The 15998-nt window shown below is 46.6% G+C and overlaps 1 protein-coding gene across 1 annotated transcript in view; it reads right to left on the bottom strand.

Annotated features, from left to right (window-relative positions):
• Positions 1-15998, bottom strand: part of FAM234B (family with sequence similarity 234 member B) — a 151014-nt gene that overhangs the window by 17267 nt on the left and 117749 nt on the right. Inside the window, exons 10-12 of the mRNA XM_082265796.1 lie at positions 13607-13759; positions 12312-12429; positions 11957-12183 (exon numbers count right to left, since the gene is read on the bottom strand). Of these exons, the coding sequence (XP_082121922.1) occupies positions 11957-12183; positions 12312-12429; positions 13607-13759 (498 nt within the window). The remainder of the gene's footprint in view (positions 1-11956; positions 12184-12311; positions 12430-13606; positions 13760-15998) is intronic.

Raw genomic sequence — 15998 nt, forward strand, 5'->3', positions numbered from 1 at the left:
TGAACCCTTTGCTCTCTCATGAACTTCCTGATTTAAGCCATATCTCTGCACTTCCTGATTGCCAGAATATTGTGCCTTCACCAGCAAATATATCACTTGTCTCTCCTGCTGCCATCCTTATTTTCACTATCATCTGTTATCAACATTTGGCTTGTTCCTCGACTTTGCTTCTGCTTAATCCCAACCTGCAACTACTCGTTACCGACCTTGGCTATTCCTTGACTATGCTTATACTTGATCCCTACCTGCTATATCTGCTATTGGACCCTGGCTTGCTCACCTCCTGGTGGGGCAATCCTAAGGACCGCGACTTGGTGCTAACACAGCAAAATCCATCTCCACCATTAGAAGCTCTGGTGAACACCGGTTACTACTTAGATTCCACACCTCAGGTGAGCCAGCGTCATCTGCCTGGGTGACCTGCCTGTGTTCCTATCCTGCGGGTTCCTCTGTAAGCTTCCAGTGCTATAGCTACTGATCTTGAAGACCGACCCCTGATCGTGACTTGTCCTTGTTCATTACTAAGAAGGGCCCCTTACACTATAAGGCTAGTAAGGATAAGGCTAGTAAATCAGGGACCCTCCGTGAAGAGGTGATGCAAACAACAAAAGCCACTTTGCAAGTAAGGTTAAGTACAAAAAAATCCCTAATAAGTTAAAAAGAGGTCTTCTGAAGAGCACAGAGAACCAGGTTAAGGCCACAATGACATAGGAGACTGTACAGGGGGACATATTTTCACAAAGGGCTTTAACTAAGGTACTAATCCAGAAAAGACTGGAGGAATCACAGAACTTGTCCCACGAGTACTGTATAGGATGAAAGTTTCTCAAATTTGCACCAAGCCAATAAGAGAATGCCAGAGAATGCCTATTAGACGTTTGGAACTATTAGCAGAATAGTGACCGGGCGCATGCATGCACACAGGAATTCGCACGGGCGTGCACACAGTGCATGTTGGCGCCAGGCAGGCTATTTAAGGATGCTTCTGCTCATGCTTAAGTGTTGACTAGTCTTTCAGCTGTTCCCTGCATTCTAAGTTTTGTCCTGTGGGTTTCCCTGGCTGCTGACACAGCTTACCCCTCATCTGATCTTGGGCCCTGCTTCGGATTTGTCACTTCTTAACTGACCCCGGCTCTGTTCCTGACTTCGGCTCTGCTTATGTTTCAGCACCCTCTGACTGCCTGTTGCGGACTGTCAGGGTGCCAGGAAACCAGAGCACACAGAGATGCAGGTAAAATAAAGCAGTTTATTGGAGCAAACAACAATAAACGCACAGCAAGAGTGAGGAGAGAGATCAGGAACAAGCCGGGGTCGAGTGCAGAAACGGGTAGTCATCCAAGCCGGGGTCAAGTCCAGAAGCAGGTAGTCATCCAAGCCAGGGTCCAGTCCAGAAGCGGGTAGTCATCCAAGCCGGGGTCCAGTCCAGAAGCAGGTAGTCATCCAACCTGGGGTCAAGTCCAGAAGCGGGTAGTCATCCAAGCCGGGATCGAGTCTAGAAGCGGGTATTCATCCAAGCCGGGGTCGAGTCTTGAAGCGGGTATTCATCCAAGCCGGGGTCAAGTCTAGAAGCGGGTATTCATCCAAGCCGGAGTCGAGTCCAGAAGCAGGTAGTCTGCCGATGCCAGGTTGTCTGCCAGGAGAGTCATCAGCCAAGCCTGGTGATACACAGAGGGACACTGAGAACAGAAAGACTGCTAGCAGTGATGCACTTGGAGCAACGCAAGGGCAAGGACTGCAACCCATCAGGTGATTGATATAGTCAGGTGAGCAGCATCAACACTGTGTGACACCAAAGCAGCTGGCAAGTGATGATGCAATCAGGGTTTGTAAGAGGCAGCAGTCTGCACATGTCCAAGATGGCTGCCAACAGGGGGGAAAGGTAAGACCTTGACAGTACTTCCCCTCAACAGCCCCTCCTCCACAGAGCAAAAAACGGCTTCTGAGGAAAACGAGCATGGATAGCTCGGAGAAGGGCGGGACCATTATCATCAGCGGAGTGAATCCAGAAGCGCTCCTCAGGACCATAACCCTTCCAGTGCACCAGGTATTGAACCTGACCTTAGGAAAGACGAGAATCCAAGATGCTGCTAACCCCATACTCCTCATGATTGCCCACAGGAATGGGACGAGAGCGAAGAAGTGAGGAGGTATAGCGATTGCGATAGCGATAGTTGTTTTGCGGACTTCTCCTTTGCAGCCCAAAATGGTCTTCCTCTGCAAACCAAGAAAGACAGTTTCTCTGTTCATCTGGCAGATGTCTCTGGCATCAAAGCTGGCCCTGTCACCCTTGAGACTATGGCTATACTATGTTCCACATCTTCTGGTCACTGCAAGTTCTTGTGCCTGAAAGTCATCACTTCCCCCTTGTTTTTGGTTATCTTGGGCAAGCTGTGGTTAAGAGCTCACAACCCCTGCATCAATTGGTCTTCTGGGGAAGTGACCTTTTCATCTAAGTACTGCCAGAATTTCCGTCTTCCGCCTGCGCCCCATCTGGGGGAACCACTTCTGGACCGGGAGATTTTCCCTCTTATGACCAGGCCATTTTTTGTGATTTGGCACTGTGATAATTTAACTGACAATTGCGCAGTCATGCAATGATGTACCCAAATAAAATTGATGTCCTTGTTTTCCCCACAAATAGAGCTTTCTTTTGGTGGAATTTGATCACCAGTGTGACTTTTATTTTTTGTGCTAAAAACAAAAAAATAGCGAATATTCGGAAAAAAAAAAAGAACGCAATATTTTTCACTTTCTGCTATAGAAATACCCCAAAAAAATCATATAAAAATCCCAATAAGGGTATTTTGATTGCTTTGCACAAAAGTTATCTAGTCTACAGACTAGGGGAAAGATTTCTGTCATTTTTGTTTACTTTTTTTTTTACTAGTAATGGCGGCGATCAGCAATTTTTAGTGGGACTGCGACATTGCGGTGGACAGATTGGACCCCATTTTTTACACTTAAAACACTTAAAAATATGCACTGTTACTGTAATAATGACTCTGGCAGGGAAGGGGTTAACCCAGTGGCAATCAAAGGGTTAAGTGTGAGCCTAGGGGGTGTTTTCTAACTGTGTGTGGGGGTGTGCGTTTCATGTGAAATCAATACAGAGACCTGTGTTCCTAAATATGAGGAACACAGGAGCTCTGCATTAATACCAGAGTGAACAACGGTCTGCTGTGTCTACAACAGCAGACTGCTGTTCTCTCTTCACGGGGTGCCCAGCGGCAACCACGGCCGCCGACCCTGTGGATCGGCTTCCCCGCTGGCGAGTGGGCACCCCCAGGATCGCTCCTGCGGACTGCCGCACAGCTAAGGCGATTCACGGGAACCTGCCACCCTATAACTGCGGCGGCTGGTCGGCAAGTAGTTATCATTGACTCTGAAACCCCTAACCTGGTACCTTCTGTCTAACATGAATACTTCGACCTCTTGAACAAAAAGAACGCCAATACTCTCTCTCCTCACAGACTATATGATTGTCCAATAGAACTTTTACCAGGAGCAGAAATTCCTTTTGGACAAATTTATGCACTCTTTGAATTTGAGTTGGTGGAACTTCGCAAATATATAGATGAAAATCTTGACAAGGGATTTATCTGGCAATCTACATCACATTTAGTTGAAAAGAAAGATCATACACTTCGACCTTGTGTGGACTATTGAGATCTTAACAAGGAACACATTAAGTACCAGTACCCCTTACCACTCATTCCGGAACAGTTCCAAAGATTAGGAGATGCACAAATATTCTCCAAGCTGGATCTTAAAAGGGGCTTATAACAATAAGAATCATCTACAATTTAAAGAGGGCCTCTGCTTTCATGGTGAGCAGATCTTTGTTCCTGAGCAATTTCGGACTACAGTTCCTTACATGTGTCACAATCATCATCTGGCAGGCAGCTTTGGAGTCAAAAAAACATCAGACTTAATTCTCTGTTCATTCTGGTGGCCGGACCTGGTGCATGATTGCAGGGACTATGTGAAATAATATACTGTATATGTTCACGAAACAAGTCCGACAGAGCTAAGAATTCAGGTTTGTTAGAACCATTTTTGGCTTCTATGGAATTATTGAGCATGATCTCCATGGACTTTATTGTGGAGTTACCCCTGTCAAATGGATTTTCTACTATCTTTGTGGTTGTGGATCATTTGTCTAAAATGGCGCACATTGTGCCCTTAAAGGGAACTCCTTCAGCTGCTGAGACTGCATTTGCATTCATCAAAGAAGTGGTACAACTACACAACATTCCCAGTAACATTTTAGACCATGGTGTCCAATTTACTTCTAGGCTTTGGAGAGCCTTGTGTGAGCTTTAAGAATTGAACATCACCTATCTTCTGCATATTATCCTCAAACTAATGGCCAGACAGAGGATGAATCAGACCCTGGAACAGTTTCTGTACGGTTTTTCTTTCTTTGCACAAGACGATTGGACACCCATTCTCCTGAAGCTTGCCTATAATAACTCTGTGCACTCTGCCACTAAACAGTCACCTTTCTTCGTAAACTATGAATCCCATCCTTCGTTCCTGCCTGACGTTCCTCTGAAATTTTCAGTACCAGCTGTACAGAAATCACCTTGAATTCTGGAGGTCCAAAAACCAGCTCCTACAAGAAACTATTAAAAAATCTCAAGCAACCAACAAGAGGTTTTTTGATAAGAAGAAGAGGGGTAGCCTGGACCTTAAAACTGGGAATAAGGTATGGTTATCAACTGCTAAAATAAAGATGGCCTGTCTGTGGAAGAAACTTGGGGCCAAGGTGCACCGGGCCTTTTCCTATAAGGAGAAAAATGTATACAATAGCCTACGAGCTGACCTTGCCTGGAAACTTAAGGGGTCACCCTGTTTTTCATGTGTGCTTACTAAAATGGACCGTTTCTAACCCGTTTCCTGATTGGGAACCAGAAGCTCCAGCCCTGTTGCTTGTTGAAGGTAATGAAGAAAAGGAGGTTGAGGCCATCTTGGACTGCAGGAAGAGGTGGGGTCAGAGATAGTTCCTCATTAAGTAGAGCATAATGGGATAGGTCCAGAGGATAATTCCTGGGAAACTTTCTCTAACGTCTATGCTCCATGGCTGGTGCAAACCTTCCTCAGACTTCACCCTGAGAAACAGACATTAGTGGGCCTCGGCAGGCTGCCCTTAAGCGGCGGCAATTTTTAGAGAATGCTATTAGACGTTTGGTTTGCAGAAATTCGCATGCACGCAGAACTATTAGCAGAATAGTGACCAAGCGCACGCATGCGGACAGACACCAGACAGGCTATTTAAGGATGTTTCTGCTCATGCTTAAAAGCTGTTCCCTGCATCCTGCGTTCTTCCTCTGCATTTCCCTCATTGCTGACCCGGCTTATCCCTGACCTGATCCTTGATCCTGCTTCTGATTTGTCACTTTATTATTGACCCCGGCTCTGTTCAAGATTTCGGCTCTGTTTATGATTTAGTACCTTGTTGCCCTCACCTGTTGATGACCCTGGCTATTCCTGTGACCAAGCTGCTACCTGGCTGTCCTTCCTGCTCGAGTGCTTGCCTGGTTGTCCAATGCACCTGCTCTACATTTCACTGAAAGATCTGAAAAGTCACGCATCCTGAACCTGCAGCACAAGTGGCGTGCCTCTTTAGTCTTAGCTGGCTTCCTGGGCTCAGCTACCATTCCTGCCCTGATAATCCACCTGCTTCCCAGGACCTCCTACTCCAGCTGCAAGTTCTGCTATCAACACCTGTTGGTACTCATGTTCCTCCTGTCCCTCTGTACCTTCTGTTTTACTCTAAGTGGGGTGAGGGCTGGAGATATAAAACATGTCAACCTCGTTCTATCAGTCTCCTATCAGTTACGTGGCAGCCTTTTAGGTACAATCGTAAACTTTTTGCGAAATTAATTTACTAGCGATCAAGAGGTGAGGAATGCTGATTCCAATGGGCCCCTGTCTCAGAAAGGTGGCTTTAACAGACATGTTGTTAAGACCAATGCCTAAGAACCCAGATGATTTTGTCAATTAGGTGGAAAATGGGAATGGACGCCGCAGACGCGCTGGTTGCTCTGTGGGGGCACTATCAGCTGCTGTATGCCTTTCCTCCTCTCAAGTTGCTGCCGAAACTTCTTCGCAGGATAGAGGCGGAGGGAATTCCAGTCATCCTTGTGGCTCCGGACTGGCCTCGTCAGGCCTGGTACGCCGACTTGGTCAGGCTGGTCGCGGATGCTCCTTGGCGACTTCCTCTCAGGGAGGATCTGCTGTCTCAGGGACCGATCTTCCATCCTGCTTTACGATCGCTGGCTTTGACGGCTTGGCTGTTGAGAGCCAGGTGCTGAAAGGACAGGGGTTTGTCTGTTTCAGTTATTCCTACTCTGATTAAAGCAGGAAAGATGCTCGATCCAGTGAACCAGGCAAAACCTGATCGCTCTCAGTTCCAACACATTTATCGCTCAGCCGGATCCGATTGTCCAGGGAATCGGGATTCCGTTTCCATTTGAGAAGAATCTCCTTTTGGAGAGTCCGCGTATGAAACTGAGCCTGCGGAGACTCCGTACCAAGGAGGAGGTCGTCCAGGTAGCCCAGGACCGATATGCCCCGCAGCCGCAACAGCACTAGAACTGGGGCCAAAACCTTTGTGAAAACCCGGGGAGCAGAAGCGAGACCACAAACTGATAATGGTCCTCTCCCACAGCAAAGCGCAGAAACCGCTGGTGTCCTGCCTAAATGGGAACATGAAGATAGGCATCCTTGATGTCTATGGACGCCAGAAAATCCCCCTGATGCAGGGAGGCCACCACTGTGCGAATGGACTCCACTCCTTGTTGCATCAAGTCCTGCACTGCCCCCAACAGAGCCGTTAGGCGATTCGGGGACAGTCGCATATTGGAAGGGAAGAACCTCACCGGTGGAAGCGATCGAAACTCGATCTTGTATCCCGACCGTATGACCTTGTGAACCCATTTGTCTTGAATCCTGGAGAGCCACGGGTCCGGGAACCGGCGAAGACACCCCCCACCCCTGATATGGGTGGGGGCGCACCTTCAGGCTGAAGCGGTCTTATCCTCAGGTCTGGAAGGACCGTATTTTTGCTTACCAGACCAGGGTCTCTTGAAACCCCCCGGGGGGCTTTGGAGGGCTTCGCCTTGTCGCCCGCCCCGGAAGAGCGAAAAAACTTCTTGTGAGCTGAAAAGGAAGGTCCCTGTCTGCGACGAGGTTCCTTACCCTTATTAGCCTGTGGTAGAAAGGTGTTCTTGCCCCCAGTGAGATCCTTGATAATCTCATCCAAGGTAGCACCAAACAGGCGATCCCCCTGAAAAGGGAGATCAGTCAAGGCTTTTTTGGAAGCCTGATCCTCCGACCAGCACTTCAACCATAGCATGCGCCGGAGGACCACCGTCGAGATCGACACACGCCCCAGCAATGGAGCAGCGTCCAGTATGGCGTCACAAACAAACTGTAGCCCCTGCACCATTTGCTCCAGCAACTCCGCCACGGCAGGGGGGAGACTTCTCCCCTCCAGATCATGGCGTAACAGCTTGGCCCATTCCGTCAACGTCTGTGAAACCAGAGCAATGGTAGGAAACCAGCGGATCCACCGAAGGTGGCACCGTCCATTTTTTAAGGAGGGACTCTTCAAACGGGTAGCGCCTAGCAATCCGTTTGGGCATCCATGGGGGTCGTTTTGGACGGACCCACTCCTTCTTAATGATATCGTCAAAGCATTTGGGAAAGGGAAACACCTTCGCCACCCTGGAGGGCTTGCGAGTGCCAAAGGCAACTTCCGCATGAGCTGCATCCGCAGGTGCAACCTCCAGTTTTAGGGTCTCCCGGACAGACACAATCAGTGCGTCCACCAGTGCCTTGTCTTGCGCTATGGCGGAGGCAGAGAGGTCATCCTCACTATCAGAGGAGACGGAGCGCGAGACAGCAGCCCCAGAGGAGGAATCCGCAGCAGCAGCGACTGGCTCAGGATCAGAATCTGAGGCATCAGACAAGACAGGGGTAGGCGGGGGTCACTTTTTAGCCCCCCGTCCCTGACAGGCCACCTCCACCCGGGACACAAATGACTCCAGGACCGCCGAAGCGCATCAATGGTGAGCCAGGGGAACCCGTCAGCAAAGTATGACAAAATTGAAAAAAAATAAAAAACATTTTTTTTTTTTTTTTTTAGAAATGTCACCCAGCGCTACAGCGCCCCTCAATGAGACAGCGTGCCTCGAGACCCCCGCAGAGAGAGAGAGACCCCCAAAAGGCTCACCACACGATGCACCAGAGATCAAAAGGACTGCACTTAGCATTGTGTACATGACAAGCAAGTCCTATGGAGCGATCTTCCCGGGTCTAGGGAGGGGCTCCGCCCCCTCACACGCCCTCAGTAACTCCCACAGCTGCCCAGCTCTGCAAACAAAACGAGCTGGGTGTACCAAGATGGCCGCCCCCCCGAGCCACATGAGGGACTCCAAACAAATGGCAGCCCCGCGCGCTGCGGTGGGAAGGGGGGTCCCCACATCTACTAACAGACGATCGATCGGCAGGTAGGCCCTGGGAAGTCAGGGAGGAAGCCCCCCGCACAACCGCCGTCCGCACTCGGGACCCCCCCGCCCCCTTAGCGGCTTGCATGAATGGCTAGCCACCCCACACACACACAAACACCCCCCCGTAGGGGGAAGGGAGGGGGGAGAGGGACACCACAGGGGGAGGGTGCACAGGGGAACAGAGGGGAACCCAGATTAGTGTGGGTCCGACCGTTCCAGGGAGGGGCCCGGGTCCACCCCAGAGTCAGCCATGAGGAGCAGGGGGGAAACATTTACTCACCATACTGGAACAGAGCGGGCGCCACCCCAGACAAAACCCCTCGCCGCCCAGTGGGGGGGGGGGGTTGTCGGACAAAGGAGATGCTGCGACTCGGCCGTTGACCGGTCGTATGCGACTCGGCGGGACGTTTAACCCGCGGACCGGTCCCCGTCCAGCGAAACTATGTCGCGGCCGACCCAGCGCGGAGCTAGGGCCTGCACGCGCTCGTAGGCCGGCTGGGGTGACCACTGGATCTCAACATCCAGCCCGTCGCCCAGATCCAGCATAATTGCTTGAAGATCTCACAGGAACAACTGGAGAAAAAAGCTAACTAAAAAAAGATTTATCTAAAAAAGCTTGCCAGGACCAGAGATCCCAGCAAGGAACTTAGGTCCTTACTCCTGACTAGGCAGAAAAAACTGACATCCTATGCAGGGAGAGAGAGGATATACCCCCCTGGGACTGCCCATAGGTGTGGCCAGAACTTTTTTCCTGCCTAGTGTTTTACTTAAATATTTTATGCTGCCCAGTTGGCTCAGCTAATTAAATTTCCTTCCCTTTAGCCCCATCCATTTTGGATGAAAGTAGGATCCTACTGTATTCCTGACTGTCTAAGCAGATCTCCCACATCATATTGCCACTGACGAAGAAACTGCTTCTTATTCTGTGCCCTTCCCTCATATTTTCCTTAGGAATATAGGACAAATGCTCCTAACCTCACAAACTCAAATCTTTCCATAGTCCTTTGGCTCCTTTACTTTGAAACAGGGAGTTCACCCCGCGCCTCATCCCCTGAACATTTTATTGGTGGTCTAATAAGGGTTTCCTGTGCATGGCAGACCTTTGTGATCATAAGGGAGTCTTAACAAAACATACTCTAATAGAGAAATACCAATTGCCAGAGTCATAACATTTTCTACATGATCAGGTAGCACATTTTTTTAATACTTTGTCTCACAAATCTGATTTGGTATCTATGTAATCCAGTGGTTCTCAACTCCTGTCCTCAGGACCCACTAAAAGGCCAGGATTGCAAGTTAACTGAAATACATCACAGGTCATATAATTTGCTGCTCAGTGATTGCAGTATTCCAGTCTGCATCTCCCAAGGTAATACTTAAAATCTGGCCTGTTAGTGGGTCCTGAGGACAGCAGTTGAGAGCCACTTATGTAATTTATGGAATACTTATGCCACAAGTATGATAAAACTCAAGGTCATATCCCAGAGATCTACTGTATGTTATTCTAACATACGTCTCAGCTAAATGGGGTTATATGGAGAAATGGGAGCAGGATCTCCAGGAAAGTCTTGAGCTAGACGAATGGCATTCTATAGCCCAGGAAGCTTTGAGGTCTCTCATCAATTCTTCCTTTATTAAGGCAAATTCTAAATTGTTATTAAGATGGTATATGGTACCGGTCAGATTGGCTACCTATGTTCCAGGGGCATCGCCACTGTTTTCGAGGCTGTGGTCAGGAAGGGACAGCATACCATATATGGGGGCAGTGTCCTAAGGCAAGGCATTTTTGGATCAGAGCGTACAATTTTATTTATACGCTATACCCCAAGGCCTTTTCTTTTGACCAAGTTTCCAAAGCACGCTTTACTGGGATGTAAGGTGGAGGAAGCCTCGAGAAATCAAAGACCACTTATCACCTTCATATTTGTTATCTGCAAAAAACTATTGCCAAGCATTGGAAGTCAGCTATCATACCTTTTGAACAGCCCAAGCTCAAACTTTCCTGGATTATGATAAACGAGTGTCTATCAAGCAATCTTAAATGACAAAATGAATGTTTTTGGAAAAATATTGGACCCATGGATGAAATATTTGACCACTGATCCTTGGACTACACCCGTTTAGGATGCTTTCTAGAAAGTGAGGGTCAGAAGAGTGTGGATTCCTTTGCCCCCCCCCCCCCTCTTTTTCTCCTTCTTTCTTACTTTTCCTTGGCTTCTTGCCTTTTTCTTTTTAATTTTACTTGTGTTTTGATAACTCAGGGAGAAAACTTCCTTTTATATAAAGGATTCCTTCCTCCCCTTGGCGTACCTCAAAACCATACAAGTCACCTTATTATTATGGAGGTAAAAAGTATATAATACATTTATATTATTACCATATAGCTCTCTGATGGGCTATGGCACTCAGACTGTAGGTGAAGTGAAATTCTTCATTGCCAGTATTTTAATATACTCTTTTATACTCTTGTAAACATGCTTATAGAGGCATAAACACGTGCTTGTGTGTAAAATTACTGCACTCAAATGTAAAATTTTCTATTTATGTTTTACGGCTCTACACTCATCACTGTGCATGGTTCCACAAGCAACAATGCATCAAAAAATTCAAATTCGTAAAAAAGTGGCGTTTTTTACTTACTTACTTGTGTGCAAGTGGCCTTATTCTTCAAATCCTGGTTCCAGAATTGTTTTTATCACATGTTATGTTAGGTTTCTAACATTTTCATAGCATTTCATTTTCATAACAGGGTACAGATTTTTACTGTACGTATTTATAAAATGTTTGTACATAACACAATGTTCCACCCTTTTGGAATAAACTAGTTATTCATTGAATGCTTTATTATACCCACAAGCCTGAAGTTTTTGAAAGTTGCACAGGTATTAATCCTTTTAATAGATGGTAGGAGGAAGACATTTTCTTGTTAAGACTGCATCTCACATGTGGCTGTTGCAGCGTTGATTAGCTAGTTGGGGAGTCGATGGACTGACTGGAAAAGCCAGGAGTGTGAGTTTTCTTGGTGTTTGAATTGTTAGGAAAGGTGGTAGCCCCCAATGTCTAGCCAAGAAAGAGTGCACAAAAGAGATGCATGTGACCCTGTCCAAAACTGGTGAGCTTGTGTTCTTCTATTTATTGTACAATATGCTGATCCATTTTTGAGATCAGAATACAGGCAAACACAACCCTGATACCTTCATTGAACACGTAGCTTTCTCCCTAGTGAGCTTTTGACTATTTAATGAAAACACATGCTTTAGTTAGTCAGATTTCAAGGAGTATTAGGAGATTAATAACTAATGCAGAGGCACAACAGTAATCTAGGAATGCAAAATATGACATAATTTAAACCTATTTAAGAGGTAAAGTTCATGCAGTTTGGTACTAATGACTATAAAATACTATTGTGTAGGCCACCAATGCCAAAATCACAAACTTACCCTTTGAGGTATGGTGCTAAACTTTAGCCTGGCAAGTATTCTTTTAACATCTTCTACTTTGGGTTTCATGTTCACATGTCCTAGTGACAGTGCTTGACTGTTAGAAAGCGCCCATTTCATGCCTAGTTTACTGACTGTCAAATTTCGAGGCAACTTGTTTGTGTCCAGTCCCTTTTCTGCCGTCATTATGGCGAGAACAACGTCCTTCTCCAGCTCTACAATGCCTCCTGACAGACAAAAAAAAAGCCTAAATAAAGCAGTTCAATATTTCGAATGATTATATTACCAGCTAAATGTACAGAAGTGAAATGCTTATTTCAGAATAGTTGCTGTTCTAGAATACTATCCAACTTACCACTTGTGGCAACTATGTTTGCTGTAACTTTGAAAAGATCCAGAACAACCCCAGGGTAGGTTGGGTAGAGCAAGTAGAGATGTCTGTTCAAACGGTCCTCAGATTTTGTATCCAGCGCCTGTTTGTCATAAAAAAGTAAAAAAAAAAAAAAAAAACGGTGGTCAGGATCCACACAATGCCCATTACAGCAATCAAGCTGATTTTTCTAAGGTTGAAAAATAAACCCTTTGCATGTCTGTTACAAACAACCCACGGTTTATTATTTCAACATTTAAAGCAAGCCTATAAAATTAAAAGAAAAATCTCCACCCTGCCCTAGGCACCCCCTGATTACCTTTGCTGCCTCTATGCCTTTGTTCTCTAAAACTCCCAGTAACTGGGACATGTTGTCTGCACCCCCACCACCACCACCATCCTGAATGTAGTCCCTGGAGCCTGAGTAATCAATCATCTAGCCCCAATGCTGCCAAATGGAAATTAGGGAGCCATTAAGCATGATTGTTTGCGATTTTACAGGGCAGTGGAGATCTGAGTGGCAGGGAAGAGTTGGTAATCGTAAGTTTAGGCACCGGAGAGAAAACGGTGGCTTGGGAATTCTTCATTATGACAAGTTATCTAAAATATACAGTTCTACTCGATCTACATAATACTAGTAAATTGACTACCTATAATTTATATAAAATTAGCACAATGTTTTAAGATAATTAAAAAAAAAATACACTGTAGAGAGACAGACCAGATTACAAAACAAAACAATGAGCAGCACCTGTTGCACTGAATGAAATTCAGCACATCCAGTGTCAGATCCACACAAGGTCAATTCAGTGCCCTGCCAGGAGCTTATGCCTGCTTTGTTACTTGCACTAAAAAAACTTAAAAGTACTCTGGACATATCTCATACATCCATGTCTCAGAAAAGATTTCACTCTGGATTCAACTCTGTGGTGTTCACTGATAAATGTGATGCAACAATATTTGTTACAGCGATTTTAGACTAGGCCTTTTATCTGCATTGATGTGACACATAGATGAAAAGTTTTAATGCACTGTTGTTGTTGACAGGTACATGTTGCCATTTAGGAAAATTGCTCAAGTCTTCCACCTGCTGCTTTTGCTTTTGGGGTTCATTCAGCCATATAATGCAGCAATGCTGGGGTATGACACCTAAAATGAACCCGGGGCCCAAGGTACATAGTTACCCAAGTTCTAAATTGACCAATTTATTTGTTCAGCCTAAAGAGATATTAATATCAAAACACTGCGTACATCACTATTACAGCAGCCCAAAATCTTACCGAGTTATTTTCTGTAGACTGTCCCTCTCCCCAGAAAAGAAACACTGATTTCCCATCTGCAGTTAGAAGTGACAAAGCCTTTACATCCCTTTCATGCCATGGAACCTCCCATTCCCAAAGTAATGCACTTGTGGATCCATCAATCACAACAACCTGGAAGACATTATATTAACAGAACATCAGTAAGAATCAAGAAAAGAAAAAAATAGTATCAGGTTTGAAAGATTTTTTTGTTCCTCTTCGGCTACTGCACATGGCTGATGTTGTTTTACAGCTCTTGGGATAGCACCACTCATACTTCTTGTTTGCAGGAGGGCTGCAACTAACGATTAATTTGTCTGTCGACTAATCTATCGATTATTTTTACGATTAGTCGACTAATCTAACGATTATTTTTATTTTATTTTTTTTGCTTAATTGAGTGTTTTTTTGATTAGCTAATTAATCCTGTAATTAATACAGACCCCTCAGTAAGCCCCCTCCCAGTACAGACCCCACAGTAAGCCCTCCCACCTAGTACAGACCACTTAGTAAGCCCCCCTCCCAGTGCAGACCCCTCAGTAAGCCCTTCCACCTAGTACAGACCACTTAGTAAGCCCCCCCTCCCAGTGCAGACCCCTCAGTAAGCCCTCCCACCTAGTACAGACCACTTAGGAAGCCCCCCCTCCCAGTGCAGACCCCTCAGTAAGCCCTCCCACCTAGTACAGTATGTACTAGGTGGGAGGGCTTACTGAGGGGTCTGTACTGGGAGGGGGGCTTACTAAGTGGTATGTACTAGGTGGGAGGGCTTACTGGAGGGGTCTGTACTGAAAGGGGGGCTTACTAAGTGGTCTGTATTGTACAGACCACTTAGTAAGCCCCCCTCCCAGTACACTAGTACAGACCACTCAGTAAGCCCTCCAACCTAGTACAAACCCCTTAGTAAGCCCCCCCTCCCAGTGCAGACCCCTCAGTAAGCCCTCCCGCCTAGTACAGACTGTACTAGGAGGGAGGGCGTACTGAGGGGTCTGCACTGGGAGGGGGGGCTTACTAACGGGTACTAGGTGGGAGGGCTTACTGAGGGGTCTGTACTGGGAGGGGGGCTTACTAAGTGGTCTGTACTGTACAGACCACTTAGTAAGCCCCCTCCCAGTACAGACCTCCCAGTAAGCCCTCCCACCTAGTACAGGCCATTACAAGCCGCCACAGTACAGTACAAGCCGGTGTAGTGCCGCACATGTGACATCTCTTAAATAGCTAGGTGATCGGGGAGGATGGCATTGCGGCAGAAGCTGTGGCGGAGTACAGGGGTGCTGGAGTCGGTCAGCGCTCACCTCTTGTCTCCAGCATCGGTGTGGACGGTCTTGTCTCCGGCATCGGTGTGGACGGAGCCCGGCGGGGGAATTTCAAGCGGCGCGGCGGCCGGCCAGGGGGCGTGTGACGTCACGCGTAGACGCATCGACGCTTTTCACGCACGTCGATGATTTTTTGTAGTCGACGTAGTCGACGCGTCGTGGCAGCCCTAGTTTGCAGTACCAATAGGTGTTTTGATTACCAATGAACAACCATGCCTAAGGCAGCCGTACATGGAACAAATTAATATCCTGCAACCACAGACTGTGTTGATGCAGGAATCCCTCCTGCCGGGCCCTTACATAGTTGCATAGTCAGGTTGAAAAAAAGACACAAGTCCATCTGGCTCAACCAACAAAAAAACAAAAAACAGTGAAGAAAATTCAACCATACAATCCCATATACACAATCCTATACCCGCAGTTGATCCAGAGGAAGGCGAAAAACCCCAGCAAAGCATGATCCAATTTGCTACTCTTCCAGTACTTTGTTACTGTGAAGAAACCTTTCCTTATTTGGAGACTAAATCTCTTTTCCTCTAGACGTAAAGAGTTCCCCCTTGTCCTCTGTGATAACCTTAAATTGAATAACTTAACACCAAGTTCACTATATGGACCCCGTATGTATTTATACATGTTGATCAAACCCCCCCCCCCCCCCCCTTAATCTCCTCTTCTCAAGAGAGAATTCAGTTCCTCATAGCTGAGCACTTATCAGTTTGGTTGCCCTTCTCTGTACTTTCTCCAGTTCCCCAATATCCTTTTTAAGAACTGGTGCCCAAAACTGAACTGCATATTCCAGATGAGGTCTTACTGATTTGTACAGGGGCAAAATGATATCTCTCTCTCTCTGGAGTCCATGCCTCTGGCAATACAAGAAAGTGCTTTGCTTGCTTTGGAAACTGCAGCTTGCCATTGCATGCTATTAAGCTTAGGATCTACCAGAACACCAAAATGCTTCTCCACTATGGATTCCCCCAGTTCTACTCCCCCTAGTATGCATGCATATTCTTAGCCCCCAAGTGCATAACTTTACATTTATCAACATTAAACCTCATTTG

Source organism: Pelophylax lessonae (genome assembly GCF_965119305.1).
Source record: "Pelophylax lessonae genome assembly, chromosome: 8".
In the NCBI taxonomy this organism is placed as follows: domain Eukaryota; kingdom Metazoa; phylum Chordata; class Amphibia; order Anura; family Ranidae; genus Pelophylax; species Pelophylax lessonae.